Below are 21284 nucleotides of genomic sequence, written 5' to 3' on the forward strand. Positions count from 1 at the left end.
AAATGGAAGAAAACAATAAAAATCCGGGTATTTGTGGCAAAACAATGATTCCTGAAGTAATCCACATTTACTAAATTACAAATAACTTGATGAGTTTCAAAATAATTCTCGCTTGGTTTTTCATTGAATGAAGTAGAATTTTTCTACGTTTTCGTGATAGTTCCGATTTAGATTTATATATTTCATAAAGTTCCAACAAGAATCGGCAATCCACCACTAATTTCATTGCAGAAATTCCTGTTTTTATTGTGAAAATAAATTTGTTTTTGATGTTTGGCGATCCCCTTACATCTAACGATTTGTGCCACCCAACCAGAAAAAAACTAAGTTGTTTTGATTTTATGTCAACACGTCCCCACAACATGCGAACATGACATTATACTAGCGGATTTATCGCCGCAATGTGTTGTGTCGCAGGGTTTATCCGACCGTATAAGGTCCCCTTAATGCGCTTTACAGACGGAATGTCGGTGTTTGTAAAGAATCTTGCAGTGTGCCGGATCGATACGACTTGTCGGCTATGACTAAATAATCGGTAAATGTGTTATCGTTCCCATAAACATGCAGCAGTATCGATTATGCATTCGGACTTAACTTATAATGTGCACAATATATGGGATATGTTAGACACGAGCACTGTCGTCCGGAATAACTGAGAGTCTGTAAAGCGCATAAGTAAAATATCGATTAATCGATCCCACTAAAGGGCATTTTATACGGTCGGATAAACCCTACGACACAACACGTTGCGGCGACAAATCCGCTAGTATAAGGCCATGTTCGCGTGTTGCGGGGACGTGTTGGCATAAAATCAAAACAACTTTGATTTTTTTCCGGTTGGGAGGCACAAATCTTCACGTGTAATGCGCTTTACAGACTATCAGTTATTCCGGACGGAATGTCGGTGTTTGTAAAGAATCTTACAGTGTGTCGGATCGATACGACATGTCGGCGATGACTAAATAATCGGTAAATGTGTTATCGATCCCATAAACATTCAGCTGTATCGATTATGCCTTCGGACTTAACTTATAATGTGCACAATATATGGGATATGTTCGACACGAGCACTGTCGTCCGGATTATCTGATAGTCTGTAAAGCGCATAAGGGGATGTTCGCCAAACATTAGCAAAAACAAATTTATTTTTATAATTAAAACAAGCATTTCTGCAATGAAATTAATGAGGGATCGCTAATTCAGCTTGGAATTTTTATTGTTTCTTCCATTTTTACTGAAAAAAATGGCTTTAAACCTAACTTTTCGTCCATCTTCATTGTTTGTGTTTATGCTTCTTCTTATTTCTTCATGTTGTTATCATAATTGTTCGTGCAGTGTGAGGGTAAAACTTGAACGAACACACAACAAATAGGCGAACCTCTGTCGTAGTGTTTATCCGACCGTCTAAGGTCCGCTTAACATGCTACAGTATCGATTAAAATTATTTTCCATAAAATTCCATCTGGCATCGCTTATTTGGCAAACAGAGAGAATAAAAAGACAAAAGAACGAAACTGTGAAGCGAAACTGCATCAGTAGGTGGCAGTCATGAGGAAAATTTCTCTAATATCATGCAGTTTATGTCGGCGCTTTCTCAAATAACATACAGTTTGCGTCGGCGTCACCCAGTTCAGTTCTCTGCCGGCTTTACGAAACGTAAGGAAAATAGGATTTCGAACCTACTTTGTAGTAACATATGTTCTTTTTTATAAATGTTTTCATTCCATTAATTTTTTTAGCAGACAACTTCAAATTATAACTGCCGATGCCTTCATAAAGAATTTATCAAAACAGCGCTTCGACCGCAACGTCGGTAATACCAAAGCTTCAGGCATTGTGCGACATCTATACGGATGACAAGTGTTGTTTTTGTAGAAGAGTGTTTTTCGCATAGACTATAGACTTTAGATAGATGATCCACTATTCTCTTTAAAAACAATGTGTCAGTTCCAAAAATTAATTTTCTGACATTTCGTTTTGATTTTTTCGTAAAGAGTCGGTCCCAAACATTAATTTTCGTGCATTTGCTTTTGTGTTGATCGTAAAGAGCAATGCTGCTCAAAATTAAATTTCGTATTTTCGCGGTTTTGGTCACAATTTTTTGTTCAAATATGAACTTTTAATATATTAATTTATTTATAAATCCTCTGGTACATCATAAACGTTCTAATTTTGTGTAAAATTGGCAAACTACAGAAAGGAAAACGAAAGAGATTGTAAGCGTGCTCTTATTTTTCTCGTTTATTCTTAATCTTCGGAACTGTCAAAAATAATTTGACACTCATGGCTCATCTATCTAAAGTCTATAGTCTATGGTTTTTCGTTCTCTTGTATTTTCAGTCTCTCTGTGGCAAATTTTTCCCACTGTTGATATTTGTTTTGGCTCAAAATTTTTTAAAGAGATATGTATTTGTATTTCTATATATCTGCAATAATTAGAGTTCGGTTCTCTTTTTAATGAATGTTTCATTCCAAATGTATGTGCTTGATCATTTAAAAAGTCTATATGACGATTATAAAGATAAATAGATCGATATAACAGAACTCGGATATCAGAAATAGCTGTTATAGTCTGAACGGCCATTAAACACTATAAGTTATGTTATAACATAATCAGAACTTCTTGTTAATAGTGTCGATTTCACATTTATCGATATTTTACTTACCTCTGACAATTCTTAGCTTTCGTCCACACTGTAAAATTTATTACACAGACATTAGGTCCATGTAAACTTATAGAGTGAACGGTACGTTATATTGTTAGATCCTATCGTCAGTTTAATTTGTTTTATTAAATTTTTTAATTTAATTAGTTTTATTCAAATTTTGGTTGAAAAATATTAATTTTAAATTTCGTTCAATAATAAGTTAATATGAAAAGACATATTTTCTACCATGTGCACGACCCCAATGAAATCCACCGAATAACATTTGTTGACAGTTGCAACACTAGCAAAGAGCTCATCGATGCACATGCCAATTCAATTAGAAACATATTTAAATTTTATTATTTTAAAATATATCTTCCACACACAATTTAACCTAGCTGAGCATTAAAAAGTAAATTATATTATAATAATTTGGTCAATCGAAAAATACATAGAGGGCAATGTCATGGTTGCCGGTACCTAAAATATTTCAAAGTGGCATGTTTGCGTTAAAAATAACGCACATGAACGCATTGAAGGGAACTTGCATTTCATACACATATTCGCCTGTGTACAACATACCAGCAACAAAGAAAATAATATCAAGTCATACGACGTCAAGCAACGCATTAACTAGGACTTGCGTTTTTCTGTCGCCTCGTGATTCGTGAAGTATACATAAAAGACGAAGGCATCAAAAGCGTTGTTGTGCCAGCCATCGACTTTGTCTTTTTTTGTGGTTTGTGAAGTACGGACGTCGTATAGTGAGTGATTTTTTGACTTGCAATTTGAGAAATAAAAAGAACAAATTATATAAAAAAAATTTTTGTAATATAATTATATTTTTGTCCTCAACAAGGCCAATTGAGTTAGAGAGATAAAGAATAAAATATTCCATGTTTTTGAAAAAAAATATCTTACTAGACATCTACATTTATATGATAAGCCCATATAGAGAAGAAAAATTTTACAAGTCGTAAAAAAATTGGGACTTAGAAAATTTTTCTTCTTTGTGTTCGCTCGCACTTGTATTTTTCCCATTCACTCGTTTGCTGGCTGACTGCCTGCCTCGTTTTTTCGACTTGTAAAATTTTTCATTGGTTGGCTGCCTAGCTGCTACGGGTAAAAAGCAAGCAGCATCGATCAAAGGGAAAAGACTTGTGAAAATTTGATTTTTTCTTTATTCTTTGTGTGGTGTGATATTACCTGTACTTCTTTTGAGCAATAATAAATAACTTTTTAATTTTCTTTTTATTTCATCGTGTAGGATGGAAAATTGATAAACACACAAAAAGACGGACAAAAAAACAGTAAAAAATCAGCAATTAAAGCTTGGAGATTTCTCGAACTTTAAATCCTTATATCCGATCGGGGCCAGCGGTAGTGGAAACTAATTGCATAAAAAGAAGATGAGTGTCGATGTGTCGGGAGAAAATGTAAGTACATGGTTTTTTTTTTGTTTAATTTTAATGGTTTACACATTACATTTATTACATAAATATATTAGGTATATTTTTTCCTATAAATTAAAAAATGTTGGCCTAGTTAAACGAAAAAAAGTCCCAGAAATAACAAGTAAATTATTCAAAAACATTTCAGCCTTTATCTCTGTGTGTTCATTTTTTTTTCAATGTTATTATATGTGGACTTGGAAAAATTCACGAAAATGGCGACAAGTCCACCACAAAAAAGCAGCAAGCAAGCAGCAATATCAAATATAAGTACTCAACGCAGTGCAATGTCAGTGTGCTTTACTTTTATTCTGCCTCCGCCTTCTCTTGTTGCCGTTTCGTCACCCCACATCATCTTTTCGGTCACATAGAGTTGGCTATTGAGGTGGTTGTAATTTTGTTATTGTTATTTATGTTAATCATTTTATTACTAAGCAGCACACATCTTTTCCGATATATGTTTTTACTAGGGATCATTAAAAATAAGCTTCTATAGGAAGTGCATGTTTTTGGTCCACTCTCCTATGAAGGGAAGACACATTTTACATTTCGCTTCAATAGATTATGTAGCGTACGTGTAATTGATTTACATTAGATGGAATGAATATTGTTGCCAACTGACAAATTTTGTTTTATTTGTCCACGCAGCAGTTGATTCGTGTCACCTAAATGTTCGAAAATCTGTTTTTCAATGTTATCTCGTGTTATTAATTTTATTTTTCATCATAGTTCAAGTTGTGCTAAATGAAAAGAGAAACGTTAATTTGAAGGAAGTCATCAAATCTTAAGCGATTTATATTAATTGAAAGGTAGAATAGTATAAATATAATTATTTAGTGATTTTATTCCACATGATTATATTATTTTAGGTTAGGTTATTTGATCGTTTTTTGTCTTGAGCAACTACCTTATTTTTACGAGAGGCTGAGTAATTACTCGGCAAAAAGACCAAAAAATTGAGAATGAGAAAACCAATGGGATACGATTGAAAAATCCATAATATCTTATTGTCAATTTTGGCCGAAGTAATCCAGTGTTTAGCTTCCCCTCGTTAAACACTGAGTGTCTGGGTTCAGACCAGAAATTAAATATTTGAAATAAAAATTTCTGGAATCCAAAAATTACGTATTGGATACGACACCTTTTTATTTTAGGATTCCATTCTAAGTTTCTCGAGATCGGCTATTTTGGAATCTAAATCTTAAGAAAAATGTATGAAAAAATTTCAGAGCACATTGAAGTATTGAAAAATTCATAAATTGTAGTCAATTTTGGCCGAAGTCATCATAGTTCAATGTAGCTTTCCCTCGTTAAATACTGCGTGTCTAAGTTCAGACTGGAAATTAAATATTTGGAAACCAACAAGGGTAGTCGGCTGAAGACTACTATATTGTAATCGGTGTCAAAAATTACTTATTGCATATAGGCTTGACTGGGATTAGCCTGGATTGTCCCGGAATTTTGTCTACAGGAAGTGTCCCGAATCTTTCACAAAATTTGTCAAAAATCCCGGAATTATAATTGCTCAAGGTATATGTCTTAATTTTTCCCATTTCTTTGAAAAGAAAACGATTTGAAATTTGGCCATTTCATTCAATCTCAATTTGCCATTTCATTCAATCTCATTTTGCCATTTCATTCAATCTCATCACTAACAGAAACAAATCAAATGACTATAATGGTCTTTCGGATCATCAGCTGTCACATGAGTAATAAATGTGAAAAAATATACACATATCTAATTTTATTTCAAATTCACGTTTTTCTGTGAAAAGTATTTTTAAAAATTATAATTACAATAAGCAATTGAGTGAACAAATCCGAAGTCAAACCATGCAAATACGAGCCACTCACTCTCACAAAAATGTATTTTTGTGTGGCCGAGTGGCATCTTTGTGTGGGTGACTTGCTCATATTTGCATGATTTGACATCGGAGTGAACAAATCCTTATAACTTTGCCATTTCTCGGTCATTATTCTTCTATTTGGTCTTATTACTTAGTGTTATCAGTTCACGGTTAGTGTCCAGCTCTATTCAAGTCTGTATTCCCTGCCAACATTTCGAAATCGATTTGTTCACGGCCAACATTTTAAAATTGACTTGTTATGCGAAATATACCCAAATTAATGTCCATGGCGATACCCAAATTCCTAGCATCGAAAGGCACTACAAAAAAGCAGAAGATCTAAATTTTGTTTGCCATAACCGGAAGTAATTGCCAGTAAACGTGAATTTAACATTCCGAATTTCAAAGGACAACTTGATATAAAATCATCGCAGCTATCTTGGGGAAAGTTTCAGAGGCTCCAACATATTTAGGAATTTCAAAGTCTGCAGGAAATAACGACTCCGACATGGCGTTTATGCAAATTTACCTAAAGTAGTACCAAGTGATTAAATATGGGCAACTATTTTTGAAAAAAGTGACTGTTTTTTCTTGTCCCGTCAAATACCGGAATGTACGGCGCAATGTTCAGAATTTCGGCAACCATCATCTGGCAACCCTAATTGCATACGATACATTTTTATTTTAGGATTCCATTTCAAATTTCTTGATACCGGCTTTTTTGGAATCTAAATCTTAAGAAAAATGTATGAAAAATTTTCAGAGTACATACGATTGATCATTTAAAGATTTTAAGAGCGAATGTACAGTTCGCTTTTGTGATTTTATTTCCTCAACTATACTTTATGTTCTGGTTTACGCATTTGTAAATTTTCTCACCTTTTTGAGAAATATTTGTCATACTAAAAGGCTATTCCCCCTGCGGTATTCCTTTCTCTATCTTGTCTAATGACAGAGTAGCAGGATGATCTAGTGAGACCATTCCTACTGGAGAGCTTGGTCTCCTGGAGCGCAGATATGAGAATACCCCTCTTGTCCATGAAATCTGTGATTTCAGCGATATTCCTTGTCAGTCCATTGCAGTTCCACTGTAGGATCTTGAGACAACTCAACTGGTTCCTAGCAGTGGACGGGCCAGTCCGTATCATTGAATCCGCTGACAAGGAAGAATCTACTATCGTCTGTCGAACTTGATGGCTATTGTGCGTGGTATGGTGTTGCTGAGTTTGTCGGATTCTCCGGCAGCAGGTACCAACAAAGTCAGGGGTATATTTCATGGTAGCCTGATACCGAAACAGGCAATTGACGTACAAATGCATTATATCTAATTATACAATTATTTTTCGAACTTTATGGACAGATATAGATTAAGGAACATGGTTAATAGAGCCATTGAAAAGAAAACGCCAGATACAAATCTATACACGCCTGGACTGTACATGTTTCGGTTCGGGCGAATGAACCTTTCCACAGCCTTTAGTATAGATCTGGCTGGGAGAGATAACTCAAAAGGGGTATATTGGTCCGAATTTCTGAGGCCTGATCATCTCAGATGTGTCGAGGTCATGCAGATGGAACACCTAACCGGTTTAGCTGCCCTGGTGAGTCTCTTTCTGCAAGCCTGACATGTCTCTGGACCAGATATACTGTTGTTTACGAACGGACTCGGATCTGTTTGATTCGAAAAAGTCGTCGTGTGGGTAGATGTGGGGGGTGGGTCATGACCTGTGATGTGGGATCTGCAGTTACAACGTGAGAAGGTCTCGCCGTTGTGACTACAGGAGGGGCGACACGGGGGGCAGGCGCACACAGGTGTGACACTTGAATGTAGGATTGTAATCTCCTACATTCTTGAGTCCCGAGCAACGCAGGTGTACCCAGTTGTGGCATTCGCTGCACATCACGGAGTAACCTCCACGCGTGACCTGCCGCAAACAGACTGGACACACGTACTTCACTTGTCCTGGATTACTTTCAATGTCGCCAGCACAAAGGAGAAGAATTCTGAGCAGACTGGCTGGCAGATTCTGCCCAGGATTGAAAAAGGGATGGGAAAAGGATGGGATGTGGGAAGGATTTTGGGAAAGGGATGGGATATGGATTTTCATACGTACTTGTATTTCCGTGGGGGGTTGCAGTCCTTGGACAAGGTGGAGTTCCTTGTGTCGACCCCGGTATGTAGGACCGACTGTAGTGAGGGTCGCTTGAATATATCGTTGTACTTTGGAAGGTAAAGGTTAGGGAAACCAGAATTCAATCCACTTTTTAGGAATTTATTATAGGGATCATATTTTAATAATGTGAACCGATATTTTGCCATTCAAAGATATGCCAAAATAATTCTGTGGATCTTCCGTATTTTCATATTTTTCACGCTCATCCTATGAGATCAAGAACAGCAAATCTTTATAGAAGTCTTATTTTTCAAACACAAAATTATGTGAAGCAATTCATTGATAAAATCGAGGAAAGTCAGATGATCCGAATGAATAATTTTAATATTCCATAGTATGTACTATTGATTTACTAATTTAAAAAATTACTTTAATATATTGATTTTAATTGAATACTTTTTTTAATTAAAATTAAGATTTTAGTAGATATAAAATTGTAATTCGCCAAATTGGCCTCTTAAACGTTTTAAATTGTTTAAATGGAAATAAAATAAATAATGTACCATTGCAAGTTCCCATTTTATATCAATGATAAATAATTAATTTTTTGTGTTTATACCATCGAAAACCCTGTGGGTTTCGCCGAGACTGGCATTGTACACACTTGACTTTTTCCGAAATGTGTACTAAAGTATTTAAAATTTGTGCTATTGAATTTTTTTTCGGCGTCACTGTTGTTAATTTTTTTACATTCCAAAAAATAGTACTTATGCTATTTATTTATTAAATGTATATACATATATTCCAACACATTCACGAAGAGTAATAACCGGTTAGTAATAGCATCTGGTACAACAATACCTTGACCTGTTTTAGCTACAATAATTCTCTATTTTGTTTTATTACTTCCCTTTCACATCTACATATAAACAACATTGAGTGAAAGACATCACTTTCTTTTCTTTAAACCAACATATTAATCATAATTGCTTTTGCTATTGCATGCCATAACGATGCTCGGTACACATTGATGACGTCTCTCTAGGCGTATAAGGTCAACTGAATTTGCTTCGGTTATGTGATCTATTTTATAGTATACTTTATTCGCCAACAAATTCAAAGTTGGATCACAAGAAACGTCTGCAATGTATGTTAAATAAACAAAGTTTCTCAACTCGAAATCAAATTAAAATTGATATTCAGGTGTGAGCTAGGAGCCAAATTCCCCACCGGAACTATCACTCACGGGCTAGCAGTAAGAAATCTAGTCGAATGAATGTCGGAGAAAGTCCCATTATTGACTTGGAGATATCGACGGAAGCATATGGCATATGCCAAATCGCACCCAAGATGGGAAGGTCCGATACTTGAACCTCAAGTCACATTCTAAATCTAGTGGTATCAGGATGGAAAATCGAAATTGTCCAATGAAAAGCTGTAGTTGCTGTTTTTCTCGATTTCAAACGAGCATTTGAAGTAATAAATAGAGAGATTTTGATAAAGAAGTTAGAACGATATGGAATCAAAGAGAGTGAATTGTCATGGTTTAGAACAAGGTGTGGAAATTACATATCAGCTCCAATATCTAATGAATTTGGTGTACCTCAAGTATATATATATATATATATATATATATATATATATATATATATATATATATATATATATATATATATATATATATATATATATATATATATATATATATATTATATATATATATATATATATATATATATATATATATATATATATATATATATATATATATATATATATATATATATATATATATATATATATATATATATATATATATATATATATATATATATATATATATATATATATATTATATATATATATATATATATATATATATATATATATATATATATATATATATATTATATATATATATATATATATATATATATATATATATATATATATATATATATATATATATATATATATATATATATATATATATATATATATATATATATATATATATATATATATATATATATATATATATATATATATATATATATATATAATTAGAAAAAGTTGTTGCAAACTCAAAAGTATGTATGTTTGCTGACGATACTCTGTTGTATGTAAGTGGAAAGGGTGCAGAAGAATGTGTGCGGAAAGTAAATGACAACCTTAAAGAAATTGAGACATATTTAAAGATGAACAAGATTAAGATTAATACAAGCAAAACGAAAGCAATGGTATTAAACCGGAGTCCTACGCAAAATATTTGTATGGAAAGGAGTAGAAATAGAAATCAAATATTTGGGAGTAATAATTGACAAACATCTGAAATTCGAAGCTCATTTTAACTATATTTGTAAAAAGATAGCCAAAAAGATTTCCTTTTTAAGAAGGATTCATAATCAAATATCATCTATTTCTGCTATAAATATATATAATACCACAATTAAGCCGCACTTTGAATATTGTTCAACGATATTGTTCATGGGAACATTACAATGGAAAGGAACACTACAGAAGCTTCAAAACCAGGGAATGAGAACTATCCTCAAGTGTAATTTTTTAACACATATAAGCGACATGCTAGATGCACTGAAGTGGTTATCTGTGAATCAGAGGATTATTATGAACGCCCTGGTATTCATATTTAAAATAAAGAATGGATGGATGCCAAGATACATGCGTGAATATATTGTTTACGTAGCAGATGCCCAGCCCAATAACCTAAGAAATGATATTGATTTTAGATTAGGATTTTCTTCAACAACTTTTGGTCAAAATTTACTGCTCTACAATGGCTTAAGAATGTATAATAATATGCCCGATGAAATAAAAATCGAAACAAATTTATATAGGTTTAAGCAGAAAGTTACTGCATACGTAAAACAAAAATTTTAATTAAATGAAATGCAATTCAAGTAGATATTTATACATATAATTGTACTTAAAAATAGCATAAATATTGCTAAATAAATGAAATCAATAAAAAAAAAATTAGACAAGTTTAAAATTAAAAGATGTTGGCCCCATAAACTAAGGTATGGTCACACTAGGCAAATATTTAACCAAAATGAGTTTCGAAACTTTTTTTCCAAGAACATTTTCAAAATATCTGGATACCGTGCTAAATAAGAGCTGAAAAAGCTAAAAATGTTCGCTGGTTTGCTGTGGCAACGAATTACTTTGTAATTTTTTGTAAAATATTTGCCTGGTGTAAGAGTTATTTTCATGTTATAACACTAAAACCGTAAATCGTAAAATAACGATTTTCCTAGGGATTTCTTGGTATGAAAATCGAGTAAACAATTTTGTTTTTTTTTTTTTTTCTTTAACTTCATTGGAAATGTTTATTAATAAAACGACATAAAATGTGAGAGTTATCCACAACATTTTTTTTGTTGTATTTTTCTTGGAACAAAGTGGGGTTATGCTATTGTTTGTCCGTCACTCAATGTGTTACAGTTTATAGACATGATTTCTGAGTACCATATACGATTTCTTTTATTATTCTAACAATTATTGTGGTAAATCTATTGCACCCACACACACGCACATAAATATCATATAGTATTCCAATTTGTTAGAAGCTACTAAAATCAAATAGTGGATACCGTGACCTGCATATTCCTCATTATGTATATTTAAATAGAAAAGTTAGTTTGTCTCTCTTTAAAATAATCGCTAATTTCCTCACTAATGTGTTATTCTCCTCTTCTCTATAGTTTATTTATAAAATGGGTCGGTGATTTGTCTGTGCGTTGCTGCTGCACGTGATAACTGATTGCTTAGTTTCAAAAGGCCCCAATCATTTTATTTTGTCTTTTTTTAAAAACTGCATATCAAAATGTATGTTAATGCTAACCAATGTGTGGTATACGGCACCTAAAATGTAGCAACGTGTATTATTGAATACTCGTATATAGGAGAAAAGTTGAAACACGTGCGTTTCTTGTTCGATAAAAAAAGACCATATGTGTTTTATTTTCATCTTATGTATTGATGTCGACAAGATATTACCGGAGACTACGACAATTATTTTGTCTGTCCCAACCAAACTATATTTAAAAGAATCAACTCTTAAGAGTTCATTCGTACGTGTTTCATAAAACAAGTTGTTGTAATGTGATATTATAGTTCCTGTCATCTGATTGGAGTCTTTTGTGCTGAAGGTGGTAGAAATATGTTCTCTCTCATCCCTTATTCACATTTCTAGGGTTGTATTTTCTTCCAAATCTTAACAAATCTTAACAAATGCAACGAATGTTTTGAAACAAAAATTGGAAACAATGATCTTCAGTTTATTGAACGTATGTATAGAGAATTCCAGTAATTAGTAAAACAAATGCGGGTCAAGAGGAATCATATACACCTTGGCAGATATGCCACAATTGTTAGAGGGAATTATTTATTTATTTGGGGATTTTCAATTTGTTAGGAATAGAAACTTTTTATTATCAAAATGACTTCTTAAAAATATGGAAACCTGAGAATCTAATACGAAGGAATATTCTACCACGTATTCACAAATCTGTCTTTGAAAGGTCATTTTTTGTTAGTGTGGCCAGATGTTGGAATGCCTTACCTGTGGAACTGCGCATTTTCTCACACTCGAATAATGTGTTTCGTATTAAAGTATTCTTTGCTGATTCGTAGTGTTGCTGGTACATGATTGCTAATGGGATTTATTTTTTGTATATCTTTTCATTACATATGGCTGGGGAGCCAATCATGATTAAATCATTAGATTATACTTTATTTTATATAATTTCTAGTTGTATTTAAATTTATCACATTCACTTCTATTGAGATTATTAAAACTTTGTAATACAAATGTATTTGGCCATGAAGGTCAAATAAATAAATAGCATTTTGTGGAAATTCACATGTCAAGACATCCGAAATCTTTTTTAGCATAATTCCTGAAAAAATATTCTCAGCTTATAATTAAATTGTCTACAGAGTTAAAAATATTCAACACAGAAAACTAAGGTAGTCTTTATTCGTCAGGTGACTTCAAAGGGCTCAGCAAAATGTCAAAACATATTGTTGATATTTTGATTTTTATTTACGTTTTGTTGTTGTTAAAAAAATAAATTGAAATTCAAAAAATAATTTAAATATAACGGAAAAATGCGTCAATATTGTATGTTTTACAAGGTGGAAATGGCCAAAAATCTTACACCCAGTTGAATATTTTTCACTAAAAATGTAATTCCATTTTTCTATAAGTTTACTTACTTTTTACTGACATTGTGCTGATCTGTTTTTATATTTTTGTTGTTATTTTTGGGCTAGTGAGGCTACCTTAAATACTACTTAATTAAAAGTTTTCATAATTTTTAATGAATTAATTCATGTATTATTTATGAAAATAATAAAACGACTGTTTTTTATTTAATCCATTTGTAGCAGGCACCGGCCCAAAATGGGGGCCCCGCAGAAGTCCATGTTAATGGCATGAGCAATGGACATAGCAGCAGTAGCAGTAAACATAAATCATCCAGTAAGGATAAACATCGTGACAAAGATAAAGACCGTCATAAGAGCTCATCTAGCAGTCACAAGAGTAGTAGCCGGTAAGATTTAACATTCTCAAATTACCTCAGGTCTAGTGGGTTCATAAAATTTCCTTATTACTAACAGCGATAAGGAGAAGCACAGCTCGTCTTCATCAAGTGGTAAGGACAAACATCGGGACAAAGATCGCGATGAAAAACATAGTAGCTCATCTTCCAAGTCCAGTCATCGTGACAAAGAGAGAGATAAAGACAAGGAACGTAGCAGCAGTGACAAAGACAAACACAAGTCATCATCCTCATCTTCTTCTTCGGGCCATAAAAGCTCATCGAAGGATAAGGAGAGACGGGATAAAGATCGCAAGGAAAGTGGGGGTTCCAGTAGTTCTTCGAGCAAGGACAAAGAACGCCATCATAAATCTTCGTCGCGCGATAAGGATAGGGAAAAGGACAAGGATCGCCACCACAAAAGTTCATCTTCATCATCATCGAAACATAAACATTCCAGTTCGTCATCATCGTCCAAATCTTCTTCGGCTAGACATGATGGTGATGGATTCATTAAACCCGAACCACTATCACAACCACAAGAAAATGGTTTCAACAACGTCCTTGCTGACATTAAAGCAGAAGATGTTAAAGTAGAACAATTCAAAACTGAAAATGACATAATCAAAGGAGAAATGAAATATGAACCTAAACAGGAAATGTTTTCTCAAGATCCCCTGGATAGCAGTTACAACAATGGTTTCAACAAAGATAACTATGAGATGAATGCTCCATTTGATGTCTCACAAGCCAGTTCATGTGATTATTCTATGTCACAATTTAAAGATGATGAACCAGCATTCGTCGCGAAAGAAGAAGCTAGTTATAATGAAGATGGAGACGAATCACAAGATATGGATCAGGATGAATCACAGCGAGAACAAGAGGCTGTCGAGGAAGAAGATGAAGATGAAGACATGCCTCTAGCTGCTCGAATAAATAAACAGCAAAGTCCTGAAGAAGAGGAGGAGGATGATGAGGAAGACATACCCTTAGCCAAAAGGAAAATGACCCCAGTGCAAGAGGAAGAAGACGATGATGAGGATGTGCCGCTTATAGCTCGCAAAAAATCTAAGAAGGAAGCAAAGCAAAAGACAAAGGAAAAAGAAAAGAAAAAGAAACGTGTCAAAGAAGAAGATGATTACACAGATGTGAAACCTAAAAAGGCCAAAAAATCCAAACCCGCTCCAGTGAAAACTGAAACAGCCTCCCCAACTAAACGAGTGAAGAAGGAAAAGAAGGACGAAGAGGAGGAGGAAGTTTGGAGATGGTAAGTAAAATCAATATTGCCATGTGTATTCACAAGTTGTCTTTGAGAGAAACGGCTCGGCGAGTGCGTTGTGACGTTAGGTAAAATGATGATCTATACGAATTCAATTTCTAGGTCTTAAAAATAATAAATTCAGACATTTTGTAAGGTTTATTTCGTTGCTAACGTTGAGAATTTCAAAAAAGTAACAAAAAACAGTGTAATTCCCAATAAAGAAAACCGTTCTGGGGATGGAAGAGTGCTCTCAAATGTATATTTGTATGCGTAAAATAGTTTGTTTGTTAAAGCACCGATCATATTCTCTCTGTAATCTCAACGAAATTGAATTAGAAAATGGCACACTGTGATAAAAAGAAGGCACAAAAATAAAAATGTATGGCATTTAGTGACATTCATCATTTGAAAAAGTGACAAATTTGCTACTAAAGTGGCGCTGCGGAAAAACTCTTGTCAGTGACGAATAGATCAAATTAAATGGCCTCGTTGCAATTTTCTTGGCTAAATTATGGATCCTAATGGGATTCATTCTTGAGGATAATGGAACAGGGTATATCTCGTATCTGCCAAAATATTGGCTTGTTTCTATCTATCTATACTTCATTTCCAGATAGTTTTGTGCTGTACTGTCATTCCATTTTTATTTTATTTTACGGTAAACGCCTGCATCAAAATATTAATGTATAGTTCAGTGCAGTGATCGTTCTTTTCTCATCAACCTAGTTCGGTCAGATAGTTCATTAGTTCATTTTCGGTCAGTGACCGGTTCATTTCAACTTCTGTTGTTGCTTTCTTCCAGTTCATCATAGATGAAACATATTAGCCTTGCGTTGATTTATTTATCCCAGAAAACACATGCGAAAAGAATCTCGAACAGCTTATGTGCAAAAAAGATCGATATGAGCGTAACGGCAGAAAATTGTCCAATTATCAAGCAAAGTGAAAATAACTAAGCGAACAGACTGATACAATGTGCTTAGTTACCTAAACTGACATGGTGAACTGAAAAGAACGATAGATGTGAGCCTGGTTCAGTTCGCTCATTTCAGTGAACCGTTCAACTGAACTAGTTCGTTCGCGAACTACCCAACTCTATTTTTTCTTAAATTCGTAATGACGTATGTGATCTGAGTCTATTTTTCAGCATTCCTAAAATATGGAATAGTGTTGATCACGCAGATGTTAATGTGAACATTTCTTTGCCGCTTTTACAGTCTTCCCAAAATTTGGGATTATGTTAATAATGGCTATTACAAAATGAAATGTCAGTGTACTTCTCCCTTCCGCAAAGTAATTTTGGAAGTATATACCTACATTTTGGGTATATTAGGTCAATCACACTTGGCTTTCAAATTCATATTTTTTGTTTGAATAATGAAAGCTAAATCTCGTTTTGTATTATTATTGAAAGGCTATCTCCTCGTCTCTCTCCCCCTTTTCTCCACATTTTTTTAATATGTATACATTTATACAGCTGATATATGCGTGTGTTATCAACTCCGTTTACTTGACATTTAGATTCAAATGTCATAGCTGACATTTCACATTTAGGTTATGTTTAACCATTTGGTGGTTTGTCATTTATAAATTTTGCGTAATGCATTTAATTTTTCGGTGTTTTGCTTTTGCATTAGAAATATGGCAAAAGCAATTGGTTTTGCATCCGCATCATTGCGATTTGTATACGAAAATTCCATGACCATTCAACAATGTAGGCCTTTAATAGGATTTGTGGAGAATGTTTGTAGTTTTGGTAAAAGTATTCTAATACCATACCGAACGGCATTGCCTGCTGCTAGTGCTCATCGCCACATTCTGCATTGTCGCAATTATGCCGCCAATGTTAAAAAGGTTGTGAATAAGTCAAAGAAACAGTCTACCAGTACAAAAAAGAAGAAAAAGGCAACTAAAATCAAACCAATTCCCTCTTCTACCTCTCTCCCTCTTAGGTGGGAAGAAGAAAAGCGTGAAGATGGTGTCAAATGGAATACATTGGAACACAAGGGTCCCGTTTTTGCCCCACCCTACGAACGTCTGCCCCGTAATGTGCGATTCTTCTATGATGGCAAACCCATGCAGCTTACAGAAGCAACGGAGGAAGCAGCAACTTTCTACGCCAAGATGTTAAACCATGACTATTGCACCAGGCAAATATTCAATGACAACTTTTTCAAAGATTTCCGCAAAACAATGACTAAAGAAGAAAAGGACATCATCAAGGACTTCCACAAATGTGATTTCAAAGAAATGAATCTATACTTCACTGCAGAATCAGAGAAGCGTAAAAACGCCTCCAAGGAAGAAAAACTGAAGAAAAAGGAGGAAAATGAAGCCCTCATAAAGGAATATGGTGTTTGCATAATCGATGGTCACAAGGAGAAAATTGGTAATTTCCGTTTAGAACCTCCAGGATTATTTAGAGGTCGTGGTGAACATCCCAAAATGGGTATGATCAAACGTCGCATAGAAGCTGAAGATGTGTCCATTAATTGTGGCAAAGACTCGCAAATTCCACCGCCCCCGCCAGGCCATCGTTGGAAGGAAGTGATACACAACAACAATGTTACATGGCTGGCATCATGGACTGAGAATGTACAGGGTCAAGTCAAATATATCATGTTGAATCCTTCGTCCAAATTGAAAGGAGAAAAGGATCATGTTAAATATGAGACAGCTCGCCGTTTGGCAAAATCAATTGACAAAATACGTAACACATATCGTGATGAATGGAAGTCGAAAGAGATGAGAGTAAGACAACGTGCCGTTGCTCTATATTTTATTGATAAATTGGCCCTGAGAGCTGGTAACGAAAAGGACGAAGATCAAGCAGATACAGTAGGTTGCTGTTCGTTGCGTGTGGAACACGTTCAACTACACAAAGAATTAAATGGCAAAGAGAATGTGGTCGTATTTGATTTCCTTGGTAAGGATTCTATACGTTACTACAACGAAGTGGAGGTTGAAAAAAGAGTTTTCAAAAATTTGGAGCTATTTATGGAGAATAAGAAGACAGGCGATGATCTCTTTGATCGCTTAAATACACAAGTTCTCAATGAACATTTAAAGGAGCTTATGGAAGGTAAATGATTTGTCTACATTGATTTTAGTATGTTTTTCTTAAACCCTATTTATTTTGCTCCAATAGGTTTAACTGCCAAAGTATTCCGTACGTATAACGCTTCGGTTACATTACAAAATCAATTGGATTTATTGACTCAAGAAGATATGACAGTACCTGAAAAGCTATTGGCCTATAATCGAGCTAATCGTGCTGTCGCTATTCTATGTAACCATCAACGTTCCGTGCCAAAAAGTCACGAAAAGTCTATGGAAAATCTTAAAGAAAAAATTAGACAAAAACGTGAAGCTTTGGATGATGCTGAAAATGAATATGAGGTAATATTTCAAATGAAAAGTTTTGATTGTACATGCTTTTTAATAATACAATTTTCTCTATTTGTTAGGATTTGAAAAGAGCTGCAAAGAGAGGGTCTGTTCGAGAAAAAGTTGAGGCCGATAAGAAAAATAAACTAATTCAACGTTTGAAAGAACAACTGAAGAAATTAGAACTACAAGAGACTGACAGAGATGAAAATAAAACTATTGCTTTGGGTACATCCAAATTGAATTATTTGGATCCTCGTATTTCTGTGGCTTGGTAAGTTCAACTTTTTTTTTTATTGTTTTATATAAATTGTTAAAAGAATGAAGTACAGTGAAACTTCTTAAAGGTGTTCGCCTAAAATGTATCCACTTTTGAGAAGTGTTCAGGCATGAGAAGTCAATTTTAATGTGCTAATATAGTAAAAGTCCCCAGAAAACGGTCCATGTTTGGGAGGTGTCCTGGTTTTAGAGTGTCCAAGTTTGAGAGGTTTCACTGTATATAATAGTATGTCAGCATAGAAAATAACATGCGGTGATCTTCTTGACAATTTAAGTACCTGGTGAAACCTTTATGATAATTCTGACATCGTATAGTTTATATTAACTAAATCCAATCGCTCAAATAATTATCTGTAGAGCAAGATTCATAGGTCTAGAGTTTGACCCGAAGTATGTATTTTCGTAAACGGCAACTTGTAAAACTTCCGAAAGTCGGACTCGATTTTATTTTTAATTCGTGTGAAATGAGTAAAATGGAGCGACTTAATGTATTCAGCTTTTTTGTTCGTCAAGAGCTGCAACTTTGCTGAAGACTGCAAAAAATTCACAGCATTTTTCGAGCCATAGCTCGATGCGATTCAAAATCTAATTTCGCGAAATGTAGCAAAATCTCAAAATTACTTTTCTCCTCTCATCGAGTACTTTCGGCTGGGATAAATGATTAGATATTGTTATTACCGATACGAAAGTTTTTTTCAAATACATTACAAGATTCGAGCCTAGCTGGACAAATTACATCGAGTTAAATGGAGATTAAATTTATTTTATTTGTTTAAAGACCACACTCATACTAATAATGTCGGAATTATATTTTACTTAGATTTTATATACACATTGTATTTCAATACTTTTTTTGTTTATTTTCAGGTGTAAGAAGCACAAAGTTCCAATCGAAAAGATCTTCAACAAGACCCAGAGAAATAAGTTCTTATGGGCTATCCACATGGCCGATGAAAATTATCGTTTTTAAATGATAAAAAAATGAAGAGAATGCAAAATATTAGAAGTTTATAGCCAACCACAAAAAAAAGTTTAGTTTAAGTATAAGATAATTAAATAATTCTCTTTCCACATACACTAAAACATGGAAAAGAAAAAGCCCACCCAACTGAAACGAAACTAAATTTTGCATACGCATATATCCAAAATATATAGTGGATACCACTACCCGCTCAGACCCCTCTCTCAACCACCCATTTAACCAATAACAACATATTACGTATTGAGTTTTTATCAATATTATTATCAGAACTTTTTATAATTTATATATATAACTATATATATACTTAATTAAATAGTATATAATGCAACTAATTTAATTTAAAAGCAGAGAAAAAACTGCATATTCAGCAATTAGTGTTAAACATTTAATTATGATTAGACTAAAATAAATAAAATATAAAATATAGATACACATATTTCAAAATATGATGCATGATATAAAACGCCTGAGTTTGGATTCGAAAGGTTCTAATAATTACAATTGTTAATTAAAGCGCCTATATTTGAATGATTAATAATTTGTATTTCATTTTCATAGCTAATTTATTATGGTTATGATGATGATTTTTAAATATTTTATCCGTTTCTTTGATTCGAATCGAGACTCAGATTTAAATGAAATATTTTAATCAAAGCAAAATATTTCAATAGTTTTGAATATTGTTAATATTCAAAACCATTTTTTTTTTCTAGTAGAATTTAAACAACTGGGACTATTTAAAAAGTTTACTAGCGCATTACACTCACATGAGAAGTAAGCCATTAGCAATATTCGTTTCTTTAAAACAATACAAGTTGTTTGCAACTTTGCTATATAATATGGAATAGAAATGAACACAAGAATTACAAAGATTATTAAAAATAATATTGATTGATTGTAAAATGAAGTTTTTTTGTGTGTTTAGGAATAGTTGGATTTTTTTCACTTTAAAATTGAGTTTAAATTTTTTGTTTAATTTTAAATAATTAAAAAAAATACTACTGTCCAGGCCTTATAGCAAGGTTGTTTCAATTTATATTTAGCTTAATTCTATCATCTTTATCCTATGCAGTTATTGTCAACAGCAGCAGTAGTATGTTCTTAAATTATGTCATACATAAAAATAATAACTTTTTTTAATACGCAAAAAATACATTAGTAATGAAATTTTTATTTTTTATCCAAAAATTGAGCAAACACTAAAATATATCAAAAAGGAAAACATACATTTAAGAACTGGACTTATACTACCCTCCTTTAAGCTGATCATGTAACTTAATTTATGAATGCTTTAAAGCTTTAAAGAATTTCTTTTTTTTTTTTTACATTTATCAAAAATGCCTTTAAACTTTCTTTAAATTGTTTTTAAGTTGTTTTTAACTCTTTATTTAATAGTTTTATATGATGATAGCCTTTCATTTAGAACCATGTACTGTGCAATTATTTTTATTGAAAAACAAAAATAAAAACAATCTTATGTTTACCACTATTCTAAAATATTTAAATAAATTAATTTCACAATGAAAATCTTCATCAATATCCATGCACCACATTGTTTCATAAAATAGTATTTTTTACTTTATTATTGATTTGCTCATCCTAACTGGTTTAAAACGAGCCATGTTTCTTTTTTCTTTTGTTCTCAAATCCTAAAACATTTACATACCTTCATATTCACATATATCTCGTAATTATGAAATAAAACAAATACCTGTAGATTAAAATCAATTAAATAAATAGTGATC

The 21284-nt window shown here is 33.1% G+C and overlaps 1 protein-coding gene across 4 annotated transcripts; it reads left to right on the forward strand.

Annotated features, from left to right (window-relative positions):
* The first annotated feature begins 3117 nt into the window (after positions 1–3117).
* Positions 3118–21066, forward strand: Top1 (DNA topoisomerase 1). 4 transcript variants are annotated; one of them, XM_075302572.1, is made up of 8 exons: positions 3118–3412; positions 3916–4084; positions 13476–13639; positions 13707–14897; positions 16844–17973; positions 18040–18290; positions 18359–18552; positions 19425–21066. In XM_075302572.1, the coding sequence occupies exons 2-8, from the start codon at positions 4058–4060 to the stop codon at positions 19525–19527; spliced, it is 3060 nt and encodes a 1019-aa protein (XP_075158687.1). In that variant the 5' UTR covers positions 3118–3412; positions 3916–4057; the 3' UTR covers positions 19528–21066. The 4 variants fall into 4 exon arrangements, with proteins under 4 accessions (XP_075158687.1, XP_075158684.1, XP_075158685.1 ...); XM_075302569.1 differs by having other exon boundaries at positions 3119–3412; positions 13473–13639; XM_075302570.1 differs by lacking the exon at positions 3118–3412 and adding an exon at positions 3697–3842 and having other exon boundaries at positions 13473–13639.
* Positions 21067–21284: the final 218 nt, after the last annotated feature.

Source organism: Haematobia irritans, chromosome 3 (genome assembly GCF_050003625.1).
Source record: "Haematobia irritans isolate KBUSLIRL chromosome 3, ASM5000362v1, whole genome shotgun sequence".
NCBI classification, from domain to species: domain Eukaryota; kingdom Metazoa; phylum Arthropoda; class Insecta; order Diptera; family Muscidae; genus Haematobia; species Haematobia irritans.